This window comes from Ammodytes marinus (assembly GCF_949987685.1).
Source record: "Ammodytes marinus genome assembly, chromosome: 9".
NCBI classification, from domain to species: domain Eukaryota; kingdom Metazoa; phylum Chordata; class Actinopteri; order Uranoscopiformes; family Ammodytidae; genus Ammodytes; species Ammodytes marinus.
The window spans coordinates 26495221-26519157 of NC_137213.1; the positions used below are offsets into that span (position 1 = coordinate 26495221).

The 23937-nt window shown below is 41.2% G+C and overlaps 2 protein-coding genes across 2 annotated transcripts in view; one reads left to right on the forward strand and one right to left on the reverse strand.

Moving 5' to 3' along the window:
* Positions 1–29: 29 nt before the first annotated feature.
* LOC307255898 (uncharacterized protein) lies at positions 30–3650 on the reverse strand. The gene is made up of 2 exons (XM_080034718.1): positions 3219–3650; positions 30–1873 (listed from the first exon to the last, which is right to left on the reverse strand). The coding sequence occupies exons 1-2, from the start codon at positions 3526–3528 to the stop codon at positions 930–932; spliced, it is 1254 nt and encodes a 417-aa protein (XP_079890844.1). The 5' UTR covers positions 3529–3650; the 3' UTR covers positions 30–929.
* A 1749-nt stretch (positions 3651–5399) lies between these two features.
* Positions 5400–23937, forward strand: part of tesk2 (testis associated actin remodelling kinase 2) — a 44186-nt gene continuing 25648 nt past the window's right edge. The window contains 3 exon segments of the mRNA XM_080033779.1: positions 5400–5761; positions 18755–19206; positions 19705–19824. Coding sequence (XP_079889905.1) covers positions 19084–19206; positions 19705–19824 — 243 coding nt within the window. The 5' untranslated portion in view covers positions 5400–5761; positions 18755–19083.

Consider the following 23937-nt stretch of genomic DNA (forward strand, 5'->3'; position numbering starts at 1 on the left):
TCCTGGTTTTCTCCTTGTACACACCTTTACTGACGTCTTCATTCATCTTGTGACGTCATAAAGATTGATTTCCGACTTACAATCGAGATCATGACTTCCTCTAGTAAACACCCAGAGTCCTGTTGTGATGCAAGGTTACATTTTTAAAATGCAAAGAAGGTGCTTCCCATCCTGTCTTTGTTAAGCTTTTGATATATGACTTTCCAAAGATGTTGCAGAAGTCTCACAGTTATCATAAATGAAATTGACCTGTTGTCTTTCCATCAGGCCAAGGAAAACTGCCGAGTAAATAAATTGTTATTTTTTTGCCCATTAAGATGCAAATATTCTCGGCTCTAGAAGCTTGATTTTCACTGTGAACCTGATAACGGACAACGGATTGGGAGATAGTAACGCTAATGTTTATTCAAGAATGTATAGTTATATGAGGTTTTACTCTCCACGTCTTTGTGATCCACATCAATCAGCTGACTATTCAAGTCCAATCTGTGTAGCCTACTGTATGTATGACCTGTATAAGTCAATACTCACCTATGTCACCAGGGCTGGATGCATATAAATAGCTTAACTGTCTCTACATAGCACCAAAATCAGTTCTTATAATCAAAGTTAAAGCAAAGATACAGTATATTTCATCCCCCTGCACACAGTAAAATCAGTCGGCTACATGACATTGTTAGTAAATATCAAAGTACAGAATTTGTTAATTCATCAGCCCCTTTCACACATTAGTACACTTAGTACTAAGGGGCCACCTGTGTCGAATAACCCCGACATTTGTATTCACACATACAGCTTACCCGGGTAAACTCCTTATCATTTCAGAGTCACAGTGCATGTGTGAAAGGGGCTATCATCTAGACAAAAAAATGCCACAGAGATATTCCTATCTTTTTTCTCTCACTTTTTCTTTTTTAAATCTAGTGAAATCACCCAGCGTTTTGGGACATAGCCTCTCTGTGAGTCCGCTGGTGTGTGCGCAGGTTGCTCCTCTGCGAGAAACACTTGCCGCACACGTCGCAGGTAAACGGTTTCTCCCCCGTGTGAATGCGCTGGTGAATCTCAAGATGGCTGACGCGATCGAAGCTCTTGCCGCAGAACTGGCAGATGAACCACTTCTCCTTTATCCTGCGACTCGCTATCGCTTTGTGCAACTCTGGATCGTTCAGATGGAATAGTCTACTGTCTACTGGGTCCAAGGCTGCTGGCACGCCTTTAGTCTCTGGTTTGTTTAACCGAGTGGACACTCCTCTTTCTAAGTATCTCACTGCTTCTGCGGGCGGCTGACTTGGCTGAGCTTGGTTAGAATAACAAGTCCCGGTTTTACCCGACGCGCCTTGTCCACCGTCCCTCGCAAGTCTATCCGCCGCCGTCTCTGCCGAGCTGTCGAAAATATCCAGAGCGTTTTGAATGAGCAGGATCTCCGAGTCCAAGTTGTGTTCTGTAAGCTGCTTGGGTTCGAAAAAACAGTCGGTTTCGTCGGTGGTGTCGCTGTCGCCCACGGAGACAGAAGACCAATGCTGCTGGCTCTCCTGCTCTTCCATGACATCATCATCGGCGTCGGGCGGAAGGAGGTTGAGTTCCATGTCGTCGTTATGGCGACCGCCTCCGTCGTCAGGGCGACCGGCTCCATCATTAGGGCTGTGATCTGAGCCCAGGGTCCTCTCTACGATCTGAACGTCGTCCTCATCTTCCAGTTTGACTATGAGGTCATCGTCCTCGTCTATGTCGCTGTCTATGACATGCTCACACTGGCTCTCCTCTGTGTGTGTTAGTGGTAAAGGTGGTGTAATGTGATTGTTCTGTGAGGGGTCCGCCTTCTCCCTGACGCTCTGGTCAGTCGATAAGGTCTGGACTGATTCTATTACCGGCCCTGGAACGACAGAACAGAACAGGTGTATTTTATTACCTTACACAGTTTTCCTTGATAAAGTTATGCTTTGGGATTGAGCAGTATTAATATACAATAAAATCTACAAAGAATGGTGCATTAATACGGTGCTGCTGAGCATTCACCAAATAAAAAGAAGTTTCACATCTTATCTAGCCGTTAGCACACCAGGATCTCGTAATTACGACATCAGTATCTCTTAATTACGAGAAAAGATCTCGTAATTACGAGATAAGGATCGCCCTCTCATTCATCAGTAACGTGGCTGGCTGGCTGCAGAACGGCAACGATGATGCTATGCGACGTTATCGATTTTTATTTCCTGCTCGGATTGAGGCATTAGGAAATATTGATGTTTCTTAAAAGTGAGGAGGGCATTACTATGAGTAGCTATGTCAACATTGCGCAGACATGCAGTCATTGGGACTGTTCAGGAGAAAAGCCCAGTCGGGCCTCAGCAGCTGATCACGGGCGTAAACAGTAGCCTAACGTGTGTCACTCAGTTCCCGGTGCGATAGCTGATTAATGAATGAAGAGTAAAACATCTATTAGATGATTATGGGGCCCATTGTATAGTCCGGAAACCAAGGCAATGCCTACCATTGCCAAATGGCTAAGTTCACCTCTGCACACACACACACACACACACACACACACACACACACACACACACACACACACACACACACACACACACACACACACACACACACACACACACACACACACACACACACACACACACACACACACACACACACACACACACACACACACACACACACACACACACACACACACACACACACACACACACACACACACACTAGCTGAGATTTGCAGCCAGCCAGACACGTTATTGATGAATGAGAGGGGCGTGATTCTGGTGTGCTAACGGCTAGATAAGATGTGAAACTTCTTTTTATTTGGTGAATGCTCAGCGCCATCGTACATTCAAATCAGAATGACTTAAAAAGGATCTAATGGATATTTGTCAACGTTTTTTAATATTTTAAAGGTTATTTCTATATTTGAAAGTCACTTTGTAAACAAGCAGCATAAGAGTTTTTCCTTCAAATCATACAAAGAATGATGTTTATCTATTCATACGTTAAAAAACCCAACAGTACAGTACGATAGTGTTTAACACAGTGTGGTGGTAGGCCTACTGCTACTCTTTTACTTTTAAACTGCCTGACTACTTACAGTGCAGTTGTAGGCCTATGTGATTAAATCAATTTATATAAGACATATCTTGGTTATTATCATATACTGCATGTATATAAATAGGCTTATTATGGTTATTATAAGGTTATAATGACCTTACCATCACTAGTGGGCGGCACCAGCTTGTTTTGCTGCTCTCTCCTGGAGGAAGATGATGATGACGAAGATGACGATGACGTAGACAGGTTTGTGGTCTGAGTCATGACCGGGAGTCGCTCGTTTTCCATCATCTTTAACTTTCTGTTCAGCGCGTCTATCTCTCCCTCCCTGCGGCGGAGCTCCAGTTGCACCAAAGCGAAGCCGTCCTCCCATAGTTTACTGATCTCCACCACGGCTGCTTTCGCCAGCATCTCCATAATCGAACTGATTTTGTTCTGGAAAGCCACGCAGTTCGCCATATTGCCCTGCATTCGCCCCTCGCTCCAGACCAAAGGGTCAAAATACCTTTGTAATAGTATGACACAGATCACACGGCAATGAGAGTTGACATCACGGTTATTATTAGGCTACTGTGGTTTGAGGGAGAAAAACATGGAAGTGTAACAACTGTAACAGGAAATGCTCGGTGGTCATGTGACAGAGAATGTACGGTGCAAGCGGTGGGACAAAAGGAGTCTGGAAAACAGGCGTTTACAGTTAGTCCTACATCATTAGTAAAAGGTTATAGCGAATAATAGCGTATATTTAAGCAGAGTGGACACGTTTTTTTTAGCGCTTATTACTCAGTCACTACAGCGAAGAGGCCATGATGTGTCCATTTCTTATAGAGAAGAGGTTCAAGATATGTATTTTCATTGAGTCAACTATGTAGAGTAAAACAGGCAATTGCAATGTAGGCCTACAATGAAATTCTTACTCTGTTCGTTCTATATGCAAAAGCGCACCTTTTCATATGTGATTGAAAACTCAAATGCATGTTGTTTGTTTATCAGAGAGCACATGTGGAAAAACTCCCTAAGAATTATTTTTAAAAGAAAATACTTATTTATGGGTAACTAGGAAATGAGCCTTCAATGTACACATACAGCAGAGTGGCGCAGCGGAAGCGTGCTGGGCCCATAACCCAGAGGTCGATGGATCGAAACCATCCTCTGCTAAGCATAGGTTTTTAACTGAGTGCCTTACGAACTGGGGACTCCCCGGTTCAAAGTAAGCAGTAACTTATAGCTGGGTAGTTACCATACCTCTACTCTACACAAACTGGCCATGACCCGTTGAGAAAGCAACCGAATATCCTGTATACTTTTCTCTCTCCAATTATGCAGTGTAGTTCCTGTTCTTGCATCTGCGTTTCTTTCAGACCTGTGATGTGTGTGAAAAAAAATGTAACAGAATTAAACGTTTGAATCTCCCCCGCTGTGGAAGTAATACAATCTTTTGGTGTTGGATGGGAACGAGGCTTTCTTTATAGGTCCATGGGACGAGGATGAGTATGATAGCTATAGTAGTGCTACCTAGGTTTGTCCACCAGATGGTGCTCTATTTCCATTAGAGCATTAAAGCTGCTATTGTAGTTTATTTGCTTATTGTGTTTCTGATTTTAATATAACCACAATAAAAGCATTTCAAGTCTCCATATATTATACAATAATTAAAATGCATGCTTGAACTTTTTATTGGCCAATAATTCCCCCCCGAAATACATATTTTTATATTTTTAGTCATTTTGAAGAGATGCCACACTTTAAACCAGTCTATCTGTTCAAGCAATCACCGAAAAAAGGTTAATAAAATGCCTCCAAGTTCTGCAATATTCTGCACATCAAAGAGCGTTGGACACAACCAAGAGGGAATATAATGAATGCAGCAATATGGGAGACTGTTGTAATTATTAAACAAAAAAGACGTGATTGCTTGGATTGATAAAAGCTTTAGTCATATGTCATATATCATGTGTAATTGGCAAATCATTTTAAGAATTAAAAAGATTGCATCCATTATTTTACCTTTTTCTTAGGTTGAACCTTTTTTTTCCTCCCTAGGAGGCACTTTGAACTGTGTATGGCTAACAAGTGCTATACAAATAAACTTGATAACCGCCTTCTTTATCTATTTAAAAAAAATCACATGAATTGCGGTTAACTTTTTTAAATATCATTTTATTTTGAATGACTTTGGATGTGTATTTTATTTTGAAATATTGCTCTATATAAACCTTTTGCTACGCTCGCTCGCGTACACTAATGCCTGATCGCTGATTGGTTGAATTACCCGTCAATCAAAAGTGGGCGGGTCTAGTGGGAGTTACTCAGGCGATAGAGAGAGCTAAGAGGCGACGGAGCTGTCAAACCCCAACAATCGCCTGAAATATTACCCCGGGCGGCCCACAAAAACATCGTATTCGCTCTTTTTTGGGGGGACAAGGACGACCATAACACACCCCTGGTTCACTTTAAGGTTTCAGCTGTTGGACTTTACAACCGGTCGCGAGGAAAACCCTACTGTTTGGTGTGCGTTGGTGGGTCTTCAGCTCTTCGTTTTGTCTCGAGTTTTGTTGACAAACTAGCCAGTGAGCTAGCTGCGTTGCCAACTTTGCTCTCTGGGGGATTCGTCCGTCGATATTTAAAGATAAATGCAACACGGTGAGCGACATGAAACCAAGATTGAACTACTCCTACAAAAATCTACATGAAATAAATACGGGTAAGTCTTATTCACTTTAGCAATGCAAAGTTGAAGCACTGTTGAAGCTTTCGGGTTTGTTTACATTCTACGTGAGGCGTTCACTGTCACATTAATCAAATGGATCCGACTATTGTATCTTAATCTAATCACCTTTCACTTAATATGTTGTTTCAAGGTGTTCTGGCAGTATTTACTCTGTCATTGCCATTCACATAATGTTTTTTCACGGTGCCTGGCTGATGCCCCATTCCTTAAACTCCTTGAAGAATGACAGGTATGCTGGGCGGCTCGTATATCATTCACCACTCTAGATTAGGTCTGATAAGAGGTTTTCTATTCACTTTTGTTTTATGTGGCCCTGCTCAAATGCGTGACAAAGATCGATTTTTTTGAGGTGATCTCTCAGCTATCTCTCGGTGGCTCAGGGGAGAGAGGGCAAAAGATTACAAACACACAGACAATTGTTTTGCGAGTATGTTAATAGTTTACAGAAAGGGTTAATGAAGGGTTAGTACTCAATTTCGATTTTAGCCTAATTACAGCTTTATTCCCTTCTTCCTTTGTGGCGCAGGTGTAGGCTACATCTCAGTATTTTCTCTTCAAAAATAAATGATGAATCGATCCACATTTTTTCAGTTCACAGCAATCCTAAATTGGAAGAGCAACAATTACAAAAATATATCAGAACTCAACATACACGTCATGAATGAAATAGGGCTTAATTGTTATAGAGCAAGAACAACTAGTTACAAAACAACAGCATGAAAACCAAATAAGTAAAACAATGACATAAAAAAAGGACTATAGAATGTGGATCTGTATGTGGATTGGTGACGTTATGAACGGATTTCAGCTATATAAGACTCGGTACCAATGTTGGATCAGATCGGTCACATCCCTACAAAAAGCAAACCAATTTCTCACACACACTCACTCACTCACGCCCATTTAATACCTTTTGTCCTCCAGTGACACTCCTTTAACCTTTGCCTGCAACCTATCATTAAATCAACATCACTTAAGTTTTGATTTATCGCTGTCTGACATTTCCCATTAAGTCTGTAATCCAGCAACGGGACACAGCTGGACAGTGTTCAGTTCCCCCAGAAAGAAAAAAACTACTGTTAAAACATGTGGCCCCAGGGCTGCTACGAGATGTCCCATCTGTTTTGGAACAGCAATACACCACATTTTACAGACCGAAGAAAGAAAGAAAAAAAAAAGTGGCTGGCTTTTAAGATTCCGCCCTTTTCCATGTATAGTCCCCTTTGCTGTGGTCTCTTGTAAAACGCACGCCCTTCGGATATGTAGGCAGTGGCACTAGGGTATAGTTTGGGAACACAGATATAGTAACGCAGAAGACTGGTGGATTGACTATTTTTGTCTTCTAATCATTTGCATCATGAAGGTTCCCATGAAGTTTAGTTCACTGAGGTTTATCCTATTCCAGAATGTTGATCTAATGGTATGAAGTTGTAGTATTTGGCTAGGGGTGTCCCTCCCTGTGGTGGGGCTGTTTGATTGACCGGTCCTAGATTATGACTCTGGTTAATGTTTACAACTAGAGTGGGCGTAGAAATTCCTTTGATGATCATTACACGGCTTAAGGCAGGACACTGCAGGCGAAAACGTCGTTTTTTAAAGCACTGGTCAATTTTGAGATATTTGGCTGTTTTGCTTCCACAACGTGTCTTCTTTTATGCTAGTAAATAAAAGGTCTAAAATGTATATTTAGGTGTTTATTTTACCGAACTTATTCTGTTTGCATCTGTATATTTCTCCTATAAAACCATCTTTAACGGCTATTATCTCAACATTAGTCTTTTTCAATACTCTGAACCAATAATCTCAACTTCTAAATTAGGCTACTTACCAGTACATCAATTCAACTTTTCATTGTCATTCTTAGCACGGTTCGGAAGGTTATTGCAGAAGGATTTCTTCATATGTTGTTAATTGGCTGATTTATGCTACATTTTCTTCTTGAAAACATGCAGATTCTGCTTTTGCATCATTTGAAAGACGAAGTGTAGGAAGTTTTTGTTCAGTCAGTCTTCAGCCACTTTGACCACAACTCGGTGGAAACGAGGCATTAAGGTACAGAACCTCTACCCTGTTGTTGCTGGCTGTTATGAATCAAGGGTGAATTTATATCTCTCTCGCTGACCTATTCTTGTCTCCTCAGATATGACAACACAGACCAAATGTGTGTGTCTCTGCTCTCTACTCTTGGATAGACAAAAAGCTACTGAAAAAACGAGAAAGTAAAGCCTTTGCTCGGTTCTGGCACTTGTGGCCTGCATTTTTCTTGGCTCGGGCACTTATTATTTCTGCCGTTACCATTTCAACAAGGCCCAAAAAAAAGAGAGGTGTCATTGGAGAGAAAAAAGGGGGAAAAGCGGAGGACGAAAAGCCTTTTAAGGATGTGGCCCGGGGTCTTAGAATGATGTCAGAAGTTGTCTAGTAACTCTCTGCTACAGTAACTCTTTCGGAGTTTAGTTTAGTATCTGTGATGTAATGCTAACGGAGCAGGGGCAGAATCTGGCCGTGTCATCTCAAGGCTGTTTTTAGGATATGATCTAATGGGACCTCTTCTTGGCCTACATTTGACTTTCTGTGTTCCTGCCTTAGTTTAATTAAGGTCACTTAAAGGGATAGTACATATATATTTTTTAGCTTGTTTCTTCAGTCTCGGGTTCAAGACAATGTGACGGAAACATTTGAATTTTTACAGTGTGTCATTTAAGAATCAAATACATATGTTGACCTATTGACAGTGGTTGTGCATTCCTTCCAGTATACATTTGAATAAACTGACTTAAAGTGCAAAAAATCTAGAGCGCAAACAGAGCACAACATACATATCGTGGTATGCAAACAGTAAAGTCCCAACAAGCACACAGGACCGTTTAGTGATGTTGTAAAGTTTATCTTCTGCCTGTCGGTTGAGGCAGGCTGATACTTCCTATTTACTCAAAGTATTTATGATATGCTAATTAGCGATGAGCGACCTTTGCCCATTTCTTTTTCAGAAACACACACACACACACACACACACACACACACACACACACACACACACGCACACACACACACACACGCACGCACGCACACGCACACACCCAGTTAATGGAATGGTTCCAGCTGCCTTGTCTTGAAGGCAATAAGCTAAAAAAATATAAAATTTTGAACTATTCCTTGAAGTATATTTGGTCTTCAATCTACATCCATCATACTGTGTGCCACTGGTTCTTTTCCCTATTTACTGGAATACGTTTTACCCAACTGTTCTGGGTTATGTCTTGTGTACACACATTGTAAACTTCTGACCGCACAGACGTATATGACTGCTGCAGTGTATAAATGCTACACCTCCTGCAAACACAAATCTCAGAGTTCACAGTGGCAGGCTTTGTAGTGTCAAAAGTGATATTATATTGTGACACTTTATGACAGTTTTTATGATACGCATGACATGAGCTCATTGTGGGACAAAAGCACCAAGGAAAAATGTTTCATTGTTTACTTCCTGTTATTAGAATTTGAAAAGCAGTTGGAGTTAAATATCCCAATTAGTGCAACTCGGTGATGTCAGCCTTATTCAACACAACTGAAATGGGCTGCAGCTTTGGTGAAAATTACTCTTCACTGGTTTATACCGTGCTCATGTTGACAGCTATTCTGATATATTTCACAATAATGTAAATCAGAGAAAAAAGCTTCTTGCAAAATAAGTGGCTATCAATTATGAATGCATTGGATTGAATTTTGTTTTTCCTTTTTTTGTTTTGTTTTCATAGTGTGTCTCACCAAAATAGTTTGTATATCATTGGCTTGAGTTTATAAGGTGATTTGCAAAGGCGATTTATTAAGGTATTTAAAAACCAGCATTGTTTACATCTATGTGTGTTTACTAGTTTGCAGTCCTTTCTGTCTTTGTTGACGTATTGCTGTATATATTTCATCACATGTTGATCTGTGGAAAAGCATGGCATGACTATTGCGTCACTCCCATCTTTATGTGCATGCTGTGCGTCCTCCTTAACGTGCCTCAGATAAACAAACTGCGGAATAACTCTTAGCAAATCAGCACTATAGCAGCAGGTCAACAGGTTAACAATTCCACAGGAAAACGTAAATCACCCATCCTTTCTAGAAAAACATGTTTTTTTGTTAAAACAATGGTCTACATGGTGAAACATACACAACTATCAACATCACAGGATAACCCACAAGCCATGTTCAGCAGTAATGGTTGCCTTGCCTATAGTCGCCCCAGGAAACCAGACTGAACCACCGTAAATCATTTTGTCTGGCCCCGTTGCCCCTGTTGGCTGTGTTTGTAGAATCTCAGGTCAACAAAGAAAACTGCAGGTGATGCATTGATTTACTCTTTTGGAAAAAAATCTAATTGAAACTGGACTAGGGTTGGGCAGAAAAGATAAGATGTGCTACTGTGGTATATATACTGTATGTACTTTTACAATATAGAATACAAACACTGTTAATGTGCCGTATCATGATATAGTAAATTATCTTGAAAATCAATAATAATAGATAAATAATAGATAAGTTATTAAAGCAGTTGTCTGAATTCTTGCCAATTGGAATCTTTAGTGCTATACTTTTTTGAAAGGTAATTTTTCTTCATTCATCCTTAAAGCTAATAGTGCGTTACTTCTGTTGTACCCCTTCTTTCGGTGCATCTACATGAGTTAAGCTTTCAGTGATCACACATAGATTTTTTACCTTCTGTTGTAGCCTACGCCCAGGTTTTTTCTTAGCAGTAGAATCAACAACCGAAACATTTCTTAATAAGGGGCTTCTTTGTCTGAGCTCCTGCGCCAGTGTCTGGGGGTGACACCAGTTTGTAAACGCTTCCATACTGAAAAATACAGACGGAATTGTGTGGAGCTGATAGGCTTAATCGACTTCGTCAATTCGTTTGGCGATGGCTTTAATATAACCGGCATTCATTTAATCTCACTCGTTTCCACCGAGTAGAGCGGGTCGGGTCGGAGCGGCTCAGAGCGGGACAGCTCACTTTTTTTAAGAATCTCGGTGGTGTTTCCACCGCCGACCCTACCCTTATTGGTAGGGCGGGGTTTAGGCTGGACTGCGATAGCCGCCGCCAGAATGTGGGTCAAACTATCGGGCTGTGGAACAACTGTGTTCAAGCCAGCGGTCTCTCGTTTTTGCTTGGTCAAACCAACCGCTTCTTTATTTATTCCCCCCGTGTTGTTGTGAGCACAGAGACGGCTCGGTTCAACTGATAGAGACAGTGAGCGAGCAGCGCTGGCTGCGGCAGCTACGTGACATCGTAGCAGTGGGACACAGTGTAGCCAACTGATTAATTTAATGACGAGGAAAAACACCACACAATAAACAGTGCCGCGCTCACATTTTCGCCATAACACAAGACTCTCTTCACTCTAGCTGAGGTGACTGCACACGGCGGAAATGATTCTTTCGACCAACTGTGGTCAAGCCAGCGGTCTCTCGTTTTTGCTTGGTCAAACCAGCCGCTTCTTTATTTATTCCCCCCCGTGTTGTTGTGAGCGTGTATTTACTACTATCCATGGCGTAAACACACAGAGACGGCTCGGTGCAACTCATAGAGACAGTGAGCGAACAGTGCTGGCTGCGGCAGCTAGCCTACGTGACTAGCAGTGGGACACAGTGTAACCAACTGATTCATTTATTGATGAGGAAAAACACCACACAATAAACAGTGCTGTGCTCACATTTTCGCCAAAACACAAGACTCTCTTCACTCTTGCCGAGGTGATTACACATGGCGGAATTGATTCTTTCGACCAATCAAATGACGACATTGTGTAGCTCCGCCTTTTAGGCACCCTTTCAGGCGGCTAGTACCATAGTACCCCTACGGAGGAGTACTGAGATTAGGAGCGGCTCATGCCTCGTTTCCACCGAGTAGAGCGGGTCGGATCGGAGCGGCTCAGAGCGGGACAGCTCACTTTTAAGAATCTCGGTGTTGTTTCCACCGCCGACCCTACCCTTACTGGTAGGGCGGGGTTTAGGCTGGACTGCGATAGCCGACGCCAGAATGTGGGTCAAACTATCGGGCTGTGGGAACAACTGTGGTCAAGCCAGCGGTCTCTTGTTTTTGCTTGGTCAAACCAGCCGCTTCTTTATTTATTCCCCCCGTGTTGTGAGCACAGAGACGGCTCGGTGCAACTGATAGAGACAGTGAGCGAACAGCACTGGCTGCGGCAGCTACGTGACATCGTAGCAGTGGGACACAGTGTAGCCAACTGATTCATTTAATGACGAGGAAAAACACCACACAATAAACAGTGCTGCGCTCACATTTTCGCCAAAACTCTCTTCACTCTAGCCGAGGTGACTACAAACGGCGGAGATGATTCAAACCAGCCGCTTCTTTATGTATTCCCCCCGTGTTGTTGTGAGCGTGTATTTTACTACTATCTATGGCGTAAACACACAGAGACCGCTCGGCGCAACTCATAGAGACAGTGAGCGAACAGTGCTGGCTGCAGCAGCTACGTGACTATGGGACACAGTGTAACCAACTGATTAATTTATTGATGAGGAAAAACACCACACAATAAACAGAGCTGTGCTCACATTTTCGCCAAAACACAAGACTCTCTTCACTCTTGCCGAGATCTACACATGGCGGAAATGATTCTTTCGACCAATCAAATGACGGCAGTGTGTAGCTCCGCCTTCTCATGCATTTTCGGCCCGCTTTCAGGCCGCTAGTACCCCTATGAAGGTATATGTGGTGCATAAGTCTTTAGCACATGTAACTGCAGATTTCGAATGCGTAAACTGAAGTCACAAATGTGTAACAGTAGATTTGAAGTCGTAAATATTTGTTTTGCATGTGTACTCCAAAGTCACAAATGTGTAACAGTAAATTTGAAGTCGTAAATATTTTTTCTACCATTGTGGACACAAAATAGGGGCTACGAGTTCACAAATCGTTGTTACGGGTGCACAGATCCTATCCTGTGCATCGCAACTTCAAAGAGTCATGCGATTGACACTTTTGCTACAATCATTGCAGCACAGTTGGTGCAAAACACATTTGCACACCCGTGTTTCATAATGTGAGAACATGCCCAAAATTTGTGCATTCGTAAACCCAAATGTGAACTAACGCATCAGAAGTTGCACATCTGTGAAAAATGTCCTCACAAATAAAATTATATCGAGCACAGCATTTTAATGAGCGAGCACAAATCCATCGATACAACTGCTCGAATCTGTTCCTACAAGTCTAAACTGAGGGTTTTCTCTGCTCGAATCTGCTCCTGCAAGTCTCAGCAGTGGGTTTTTTGCAGGTAGATTTGCACCACGTCCAGCTGCTATGTTTGGTGCAAAAGTATTTCGTACCTGTAGAACAGAGTTGTATCCGTAGAAGGTGGGCGGGACAACATTGTCGTATCATCCAATGAAAACGCCGGTTGGGACCTGTGACGTCAGCATTTAAACAGACTGAGGGAAAGCCTGTTTCCGTCGTCTCCCTCATATGTCCATGGCTGGTCCATGGTCGTCTCTTTTCACCAGCAAATGTAGGAAATGTAATAATAAGGGAATTGAATAAGAGGGAACTACAGCGGAGCCTTATGCCAGTAGTGAAAGTCATAAACAAGTTTACTTTAGCAGATATAAGGGCCAACGTCGACGTCAGTTAACGTCTGCTGTGTGATTGGCACTGGTGTAACTGTTTAAACCTGCTGTTTTTCTCTTTAAAACCTTTACATTTTAATAAAAGTAGTTTTATTAAATAGAGAATGAATTTCCATTATATATTTTTTTAACCTTTATTTATACAGGTATATCCCATTGAGTCCGAAGACTCTTTTGCAAGGGAGACCTGTTCCCATTTACACGTTACCATTCACACACATTCATACACCGATAGCAGGTTAACTATCGACAATAGTTTATTGTCCCGCAGCCGCTGTCAAGGCTCCTGGCTGTTAAAACTATCTATGGTTAAAAGTTAAAACACACCACACGCAGGGGGTGAGGAGGACGTTGCAGGCATTGAGGACCAAAGTAAATAAAGTAGGCCTACATATCTTGCTGCAGAGTATTCAGCATGTATCTAAATCCAGAAATATGCTTATAAATCATACACATAGGGCCGGTTTCGCAGACATGGATTAAGCCTAGTTTTGGACTAAATTGTACTTTCAATGGACAATCTCCATTCAAAATTCCATTTAGTCCAGGACTAGTCTTAATCCATGTCTGTGAAACTGGCCCTTAGTCTTCTAAATGTAGTAAGCTTAATTAATTTAAACGTGTGAATAGTGAAGTGAATAAGTAACCTACTCTACAAGGCAATAGAAAAGTATAGAGGACACATTAAAACTGAATTGGAATAATTGTTCCTCTATCTCACATTTTCCATGTGAAATTATCACTACTTGTATCACAAACTGATAATTAGATGATCAGGTTTAACTGTGTGCTTATCCCCAGACAGTTCTGCTATACACCTTACCTCATGTGACGTGTCCAGAAGAACAGGGTACAAAGCTTCATATAACCTCATTTCAGTGATTACTTTAATTAATCACAATCACAAAGTGTCACACCATAACATTTTATGCAGTTTAGAACATGTTAATTCAGATCACGTGCTGCATTAATAAGTAGGTCTGCATGCTGCTAAAGCAAGACTAATAAATGCCCTATATCAATTATATTTATGATTTGCAGTTATCACATCAAAGCACAATCAGTACAAATGTATAGTAAAAGCTTACCCCACAAACAAATCACAAGATTTGGACTTTTTAAAATATTTGTGGATTTACTAAACATACACATACGGTCAAAATGAAAAATACAAATCAACCAGTTTAAAACTATAATGCACTCACAATTGCATACCTCCAAGTAAAGTTTTGTATGGCGTTATTTTATTAAGAGAAAATGAACAAAATACCCAAAATGCTCTGGCATGTGCCGGAACAAGACTTTATAAAACAAAACATAAAACTAGTAACTTAGTCCTTGGTCTGTAGCCCAACTGTTTACCATATTTAATCAAAATCTCCCCTACCTTTTTAATATGTCAAACAAATAAACATGACTGAGTATGTCACCTCATTTACTGCAATCAATATGATTATGAATTGAGTATGATCTGACTTTGTCTAGATTTATAATAATCACAATCTAAAAATTGAAAACAAATTGTGTGTAGAGTGTAGAGTCAGACTGATGTGCTGTGACTGCCAGGTGAGTTCCACGCTGCTCCATCTTCGGAGATCTTCTCAAGGCAGCAGGAGCAGTGAAGTCTTCAGTTATCTGGAGTGTCCTTCCCTCAGCAATGCATACACTGGGGACGGAAACAATTGTTAGATCCCATTAGTGATGTTATAGTAAACACATGACGGATAATAGTTAGGACTGACTGTAGCTGCTCACTGTACAATGGCTTCTCCCTGACAGGATGGAAATCCCAGACACTTGTGCAGGACAGCCAAGATGAGTCTGTGGAAAAGCAGATTGTGCCATTCAGATGTTAAGATAATGTTAAGATTTATAAAATAAATAAAATACATGTAGGTTCGAGTTGATGAAGAACACAAAGCTAAAAACTAATCAATATAGTTTATTATAACAGCCCTGCAATTCATTCTCTTCGTGGGGGGTATCTTGTCATTAGTGACTTTTAAAATTAGTTGTAAATGTTTTTTTTCAGGCTGGAAAAACAGATATAAAATATGATTTAAACACGATGGAGCTGCACAATTAAAAAAAAATCCTTTGCATAATGGGACGCTTGTCTACCTGTTTTTATTCAGAAACAGCAACATGATGTTGAGACGGGCTGAGCAGAATAGTATACTGCTCACATGTGTTTATTTGGATCTTCATAGCCACTATTAAGACAGAAAACGCTCTATATGAGGTCGACACATGCTAACATTACATCCTGATGTAAAACTAGTAGGCTATGTATGAAGGTGCCGATGTCCCAGAAAAGCAGACATACAGACACGCTGATTATTATTATAGCAACAAGACTCCAGTATTCAGCTGACTCATATTTCCCTGGCTAGCGCCGGGATTATTTTAACTGATTAACGGAAGGATTCATTGGTCAGCCTTCTTATTTTACGTTAACAGTTAATTATTAACATCCTTAGAAGTGACCAAATGCCTTAAAAAACGGTACATCCTTTAAAAGAATATGCTAACGAACATTAGCTGTTATACCCATTATGACTTGTTAGCTAGTGGTTAGCTATGCTGCCTGCAATACATTATAACCACACGTTGCTTCTCATCATTGAACGTATTATACCGACCAACTTTGAAGTTTAAAAACATAAGAAAACCAGACTTACAGTTCATAGTTTCCGTGGGATGGCTCCGTGTCCTGTAGGCTCTAGCTAAACCCTAGGTCTGTGTCCGACCGTGTGTCCGTGACCGTCAGTCCAGACACTGCTGCGGCTCCGGACAGAGATTGTGAAGCAGCTCAATTGTTTATTAAACCACCGCAGGTCCTGGTGTTTAATGGGTATCCCCTCCTCAACGTCACCGTGTCACATAATAAGCCTCCTGTCCTGTTTAAAATGATCGGGAAACCACCTCAAAGCTAGCTAACGCGGCTTATTTACTGTTACAGACACCTTGGACTACTTTTCCTCAAAGGCTGGAGTACATATAATGTAATTCTCCATTACTTAAAAAATGCAATGTAAAACTACAGAAAAAGAGTTCAATTCACTACTACCTACTACTTCGCATTAGTTTGATAGTTGTTGTTGCTCATTTAGTCATTTCCTACAATTTCTGGTGAAAAGGGACGAAGGAAAAAGGCTTTTCCTCCGTTTGTTCACATGCTGATGTCACGGGTCCCAACCGGCGCTTTCATTGGATGATGCGACAATGTTGTCCCGCCCACCTTCTACGGATACAAATCTGTTCTACGCATACGAAACACTTTTGCACCACATTTACCACCTGGGCGTGGTGCAAATCTACCTGCAAAAAAACCCACAGCCGAGACTTGCAGGAGCAGATTCGAGCAGAGAAAACCCTCAGCTGAGACTTGTAGGAACAGATTTGAGCAGTTGTATCATCGATTTGTGCTCGCTCATTAAAATGCTGTGCTCGATATCATTTTATTTGAGAGGACATTTTTCACAGATGTGCAACTTCTGATGCGTTAGTTCACATTTGGGTTTACGAATGCACAAATTGGGGGCATGTTCTCACATTATAAAACACGGGTGTGCAAATGTGTTTTGCACCAACTGTGCTGCAATGATTGTAGCAAAAGTGTCAAGCGCATGACTCTTTGAAGTTGCGATGCACAGGATAGGATTTGTGCACCCGTAACAACGATTTGTGAACTCGTAGCCCCTATTTTGTGTCCACAATGGTAGAAAAAATATTTACGACTTCAAATTTACTGTTACACATTTGTGACTTTGGAGTACACATGCAAAACAAATATTTACGACTTCAAATCTACTGTTACACATTTGTGACTTCAGTTTACGCATTCGAAATCTGCAGTTACATGTGCTAAAGACTTATGCACCACATATACCTTCATATACCCCTACGGAGGAGTACTGAGATCGGGAGCGGCTCAGAGCGGTTAGGTGCGCTTAAACCGTACCCTACCCAACTTTTGGCAAATGAAAAGCCAAACTACCCGGACCGAACCGCTCCGACCCGACCCGCTCTACTCGGTGGAAACGAGGCATCAGAGCGGTTAGGTGCGCTTAAACCGTACCCTACCCAACTTTTGGCAAATTAAATGCCAAACTACCCGGACCGAACCGCTCCGATCCGACCCGCTCTACTCGGTGGAAACGAGGCATTAAAGGCTCCTTATATCGTATATTGTGTAATTTCCTAATAAATATGAACCAATATCTTGGAAAAAATTAAAACCCAGAAGGGATATATTTCTTTGTTTTGTCTCAGTGAAGGAATGTGTTTACCTCAACTCTTCTTTCAAAGTATCAGGGAAAATTATTTATAACCAGACTCAACATGTCTCTATCAACCAAAGATTGTTTCTCTTTCATATTAGTATTCTGAAAAAGTTACACATGAAAGCCATTGTTTTTTTTAGTGTGAAAAAATACCCTTCTGTCGCAGACTTCCTTTCCTGTTCCCCTTTGTACCCTGCTGGTTTTGTTTTGGATGGCAGAAAGGTCCGGGACCTGAACTATTCCTTGGCTAATCTCCCATAATTGGACAATCGGCCCTTATTACAGCCATTACATTTGAGCCTGTTGAGCAATAGTAACTTGTCCCCTCCAACCTGAGGCAAGATCCATTCTATAGATGAAACTGCTATTTGATTGTGTTTGTTTCTAACATTCTTTTGTTTTTGAGTGGAAGTGAATGTGGTTGGTAATGTGTACACAGTACATTCACTGTAATGTAATGGTAAAGTGAGGAAAACTCAAATTCTGTCTTCATTAGTTTTTTGAGTTTTGAGACCAACTAGAACTCCTAAGTTCTAAGTGAAACTGCCTTTGAGCCAACTACTTATCTCTTGTTGATATAACTTACCAGTAATGTAACTTCAAGCTTTGAGTTCTACATGCTAAGAAGTTCAAACAGTAACACTTGTGCCAACTAATTCTCTGTAATACAGATAACAATCAAAACTATGTTGGTAAAAATGTTGATTCAAACTTTAAACAGTGTCTTAACTTTCTGAAGTTGGCACAACTTTTACTGTTTGGAATTCTTAGTATGTAGATCTCAAAACCCTAACCCTAACCCTAACCCTCTAACCCTAACCCTAACCCTAACCCTAACCCTAACCCTAACCCTCTAACCCTAACCCTATGAGTTGTATCAACAAAAGACAAATAGTTGGCTCTAATGTAAGCAGTTTGCCTGAAACTGAAAAGTTTTTGTTGGACTCAACTCTAGTGACTGTAGCAAAAATATGCAAATGGCCATCTTAATAAGAAACCACAGAATATACCATTTCTTAATTTGTCTTTTTACTTCTTCTAGGACTCCAACGGTTGACTGTTCATCTGTCCAACATGTGAAACACTTCTCATCCTGGTGGAATCCCCAGTTACAAGCAGTGCAGCACTGGACTAGTGGGAGACATCTTTGGATCCAGCTAGCGTTCGCACCGGGATTGTCCTCAACAACATTTAAAACAAAGTCTATTCGTGTGACGTATTTCTTTCTCTGGGACACAAACGGAGTAAATTCTGAACTGGCTTGGAACCCCTCGGCACCATTTAAAAACACTCCAGTCCTCTTGTCATGTGGGTACATTGCAGGAAAAGGCCCACATCACCCTCACAGGTATCACCAACCTTCACGTTACCATGGACAGAGGCAAACGCAACTCCATCGCTGGGTTCCCGACGCGAGCAGAACGAAACAATGAGGACAAAGACGGAGTGGGAGGGGTAGGAGGAGGAGAGATGGGCATGGGACCGCCCTCACAGGTCAGTTTCTGTTCCTTATTTTTAAGCTAAAGTGATAGTAAAACTAATGTAAATTAATTAAAACAATTCCCCCCCCAAACATTTTTACTTTTTTTGTGTTCTTTATACTGAGAGTTTTTCAAAAAAATAGACTATTTTTGAAAAGAAATCGCAATATATCGGCTAGGTTGTAGATCGCAATATATCGCATCGTCACCCTGTAGCTGGATATGTATCGTATGGCAATATTCTTGCCAATAAACACAGCCCTAGAATGCATGGTCTTGAGTGATTCCGGATGTTGGAGGTGTGACTTTTAAGAGTGTACTTCTTTGTCTCTTTTCCGAGAAAATCTCTATGTGTTCCTTGTTCCTTGCACCATCTAAAGGCAACATTATCTATTCACCTTTATCTACCTTTTCTGCACAACTAAACATGTTATTTCAGATCTTGAGCACAGCCCTGATATAAAGACCTGTCCCGTTGATAGCAGTGTGTCCCATCCTGTGTGTTGTTCAGGTGGGCCGGGTGTGGCCGTCCTCCTACCGAGCGCTCATCAGTGCCTTCTCCTGTCTGACGCGCCTCGATGACTTCAGCTGTGAGTGGATCGGCTCAGGATTCTTCTCTGATGTCTTCAAGGTGGGAGAGGCACATCACATTTTTTCTCTTCCATTTTTTTTATTTTCTGGGCTTTCCATCCCTTTGTTTTGTTCTTACTAGGGACGCCACTATACCAGCAATGTAATATTTGATGCTAATAAGAGTGAAATTCCAAGATTCTCAATACCCAATTCGATACCACTGTAAAAAGAAATAACAGCAGTGGCATAGAAACTTGAGCAAGAAATAAAAAAGCAAGGACGGATGGATGAGATGAACTTTATTATAGGCTATGATGTGTATAACATGGATGTGAAGGCAATTGCACAACTGCACAAAAATGGTCCAGGAAATATTTCTTCCCAAAAGCCAAAAAGAATGTTCCTTTGGGCTTGTTTTTATAGGCCTTGTTTCTTGTTTCTTTCGCGAGATCTGGCAACACTGCTTTCCATCCCTGAGTTTCGTTCCTACATCTCATTTTCTATCGATGCGTCACTCTATCGATCCATCATGGCTGGTTTATGATAGGTCAGACAGTCTCTTAGTTCATACATTAGTCATTTGACTTCGAAAAAATCAATTAATTTTTCCCTGGTTGTACGTGACAAAAGCCATGTTACTGCCTAGTGCCTACCATGCATTGTGCAATGATTGGGATTCAAATACGATAGGACTGTGCGAGTCCCTACATGATGATAATAAGGAGGATTTCCTATTTACGTGTCAAGCTACTCAGTGGACCATCTCACACGGAATTACATGACACCAACACAAAAATTCATTTTATCCATAGCCTCCTTTCCAATATCCACGCACACACTGTACTCTTCTTTGCTAAATTAAAAAAACATATTGCAGCAGCCACAACAGGATAGTGTAACCCATAAATGGTTTAACTAGAAATACCATTAAAATATATTATTATTTAAGTTATTGCATTGTTGAGAGGAGCCTGGGACTTAAGAATTTCATTAACAGTGACTGCTGCTGTTATTATTGTGCAGCATATGACAATAAACCAATCTCGAATCTTAAATCTTGAAAACATAAATCAAAACTTGTACCAGTAAACAACCACAGAATAAAAATAGAAATATAAAACTCAATAAGTACATTTATATATAAACAGGAATAGCCTTCCAGACAGAAAATCATCCATACAATACTGGGTTTCTATTAACCAATGCTTGTTCTAAAAAAAATCACAAATAAAAACTTTTTATGTTCAAATCAGTAAATGTCTTACTACATACAGTCAGTATATGCGACTAGACAGTGAAAACCAAAAGTCATTTTCCATGTGATTTGATCTCGTCAAGTTGATACGCTCGCCGGGTCAAATGCTGTTGGATCTTGTTCTTCACTCACTGGCCCTTTGTCTGGCTAAGACGTTTGTAGGTCAATTTGGTACCGCAATCACTTCAAAGACATCACTTAAGCACGGGGCTGTTAACCCTTTTACTGCGTCCCCCCCTCCTCCCCCCTCCTCCTTCCTCCAGGCCATGCCAATAGGATGTGTGGCAATGTTATTAGTTTAGCTCTCTCTTTGCTAAGCGAAGCCTTCTCTTTCAACCACCGTTCAAAGATTAATTTAATATCACTTATCGCTTCCCGTTTGGCCACCCATTTGATATTGTGAAATGTCGGCAACTTGGCATGGTTAAAGTTTGGCTTAGATACACAGTGTGAATGATATACTCATCTAGGAAGGAAGGGAGCTTAGCTGCAGTTATGTGAAGAAAAAAAATCATCATAACCTTGGTAGACCTTTTTGGTTTACATTTTTCAATTTCTCCTGTAAATCTGTGTATCCTGGAATTTCAATATGGCCTTAATACACAACCATAATCCCTGTCCTCTAAATCTACCTCCATTGTATTGATGAGCTGGTTTTAAATCCCTCTGTCAGCCTATGACTTAGGGTCTGGGCTGATTGATGACACTGTTGATGCTGTGTGACATTTATTAGTGATATTTGAGTCTTGTGCGTGTGGTTTATGGATGGCCCAGGCTCATCGGACAGTCCTGAATGGGCCGCAAATAATGACATATTATTTGTTGATTTTTAATCAGCCGTATTAGGTTCGTAGTAGTTAGTCATTTGTATATTGTGGCCCATTGTTCACTTGGTATGCCAGCTGTCAAAACCCCAAACCAGTGTGGGCTGTGTACACACTGGAGCTTATTCATAACGCACAGCACTGCAAGTGACTGAACTACAGAGCGGCACAAGTAAACAACAGACTGTGCCAATTAATTGTATCCACATTTATAGCAGGAGAATCAGTGTGTGAATGCTTTGGTTTAAGCAGTGGTCACTTTGCTATTGTGAAAACTGTTTGGAAACGGCTTTTCAGCATTGGGTGCGACTTTCTGCCTGCTTACATTCTGACCCTCCTCTCTCCATACATGTTATATCAAACACAGTAGTGTTTTTACAACACCAGCGCCTGCTGTCATAAAGATCTTTGCTGGCGTGTACCAGCTGTGCTTGCATTTGTTTAGGAAGCAATTGAAAGAAAGACTGCAGGATGCATCCCATTGAGATAATGGATGTATACAGTATGTGACTATATCAAATTAATTATGCTAATACGACGATGGTGAAGCAGAGTAAACTTTGATTAAGTACCGTTCATACACAGGCTTTTCCGGTCTGCCTGTAAATCAATTACTTTTAGTTTGTGGGGAATCTGACCTGAGCAATGGAATGAATAATAATCACTGTATATAAGAATAGCATTCCTTTTGGCCGATGGTCTTTTTTGCTGTTACAGGTCATTTAAGATCATCAAAAGGAAAACGTCCTCGTAGTGTCTTTAAGTAATGGAAATATCTGTTCATACTTTTTCTGTGTGACGGATCTAAAGAGGAATGCGTAGGTAAACAGAGGGAGAGAAGGAAATGAGGCAGAATGATGAAACGCTTAAAGTCAAAGAGAGACAGAGATAGGAACAAAATAAAACTGGTTGAAATGAATGGTGGCGGAGGTTGAGGCTCAGAGGAGGAGGAGAGAAAAAGCTTTTGATCGAACAGAACTGGGGTTGAAAGACTGTTGACTTGAAGTGGATGAAAAACTGGGTTGGAAGGAGGTTTTATGGAGTTCAAGGGGATGGAGGCTGACATAGGCTTCAGTTATTTTTTATTGAATTTATTTTTTACAATCTGTGTATTGCTTTTTCAGGTCCCCGTAAAATCAATCTAACCTTTAGCTTCAGGTGCTGCATAACATTTAATCCAAATAATGTAGGTTGGAGGTTGAGCCTTTTCCCAGTTCAATAAAATTAATCCACATACTAAAACGGTTATAAAACCTTAGCCATAGTTGAAAAGAGTCCTTAAATGGCTGACACAGCAATGTTAGAGAGAGAGTGCTTGTCAAAATCAGTGAATATCTCCTCACAATTCGCTACCTGTCTGTACTGTGCGTGCCGTGCACTGAAAAAGAAAAGAAAACATTGTTAATACACAGCCTAGGCTCTGTAAACGGGTATGTAAACAAAGGGGCTTATCATATTACATAGCCATTAGGGAGTCAAATAGGTTTTAATGATGATGTTTAGAAGTTGACTACAGCTCAGTTTAGAGCAGAAAGTCAGCCGGCTTGAAGATAAAAATAAGTTTTGGGGTTGGGCTATATACTGGGTAAGATGTGGATTAGGCGTAATGGTTAGTTGTGGGAGAAAGAGGGGGATCAGATCAGAGAGGCCTAATGCAGATGGGGGGATGTGAAGAGAGGGAACAGGGGGTCGACGGAGGAGAGAGAGAGACGGATGTGGGGGAGGGAGGAGTGGCCATCTGTTGTTTCTGCTGTCCTGCGGTGGAGACTGTCGGCTCTCGCATAGCCAGGCCCCTTCCCTTTGAACTTGAACAGAGAGATTTCTGTGTGTGTGTGTGTGTGTGTGTGTGTGTGTGTGTGTGTGTGTGTGTGTGTGTGTGTGTGTGTGTGTGTGTGTGTGTGTGTGTGTGTGTGTGTGTGTGTGTGTGTGTGTGTGTGTGTGTGTGTGTGTGTGTGTGTGTGTGTGTGTGTGTGTGTGTGTGTGTGTGTGTGTGTGTGTGTGTGTGTGTGTGTGTGTGTGTGTGTGTGTGTGTCAGAGAAGGAGAGAGAGACAGAGAAGCATACATTCCAACTCCCATAATCTGAATCCAAAT

Coding starts and splice junctions, on each gene's coding strand:
- LOC307255898 (XM_080034718.1), bottom strand. CDS start 3,528: ATGCAGGGCAATATGGCGAACTGCGTGGCTTTCCAGAACAAAATCAGT. Junction 1,874..3,218: donor GGTGCCGCCCACTAGTGATG/GTAAGGTCATTA, acceptor CTGTCGTTCCAG/GGCCGGTAATAGAATCAGTC.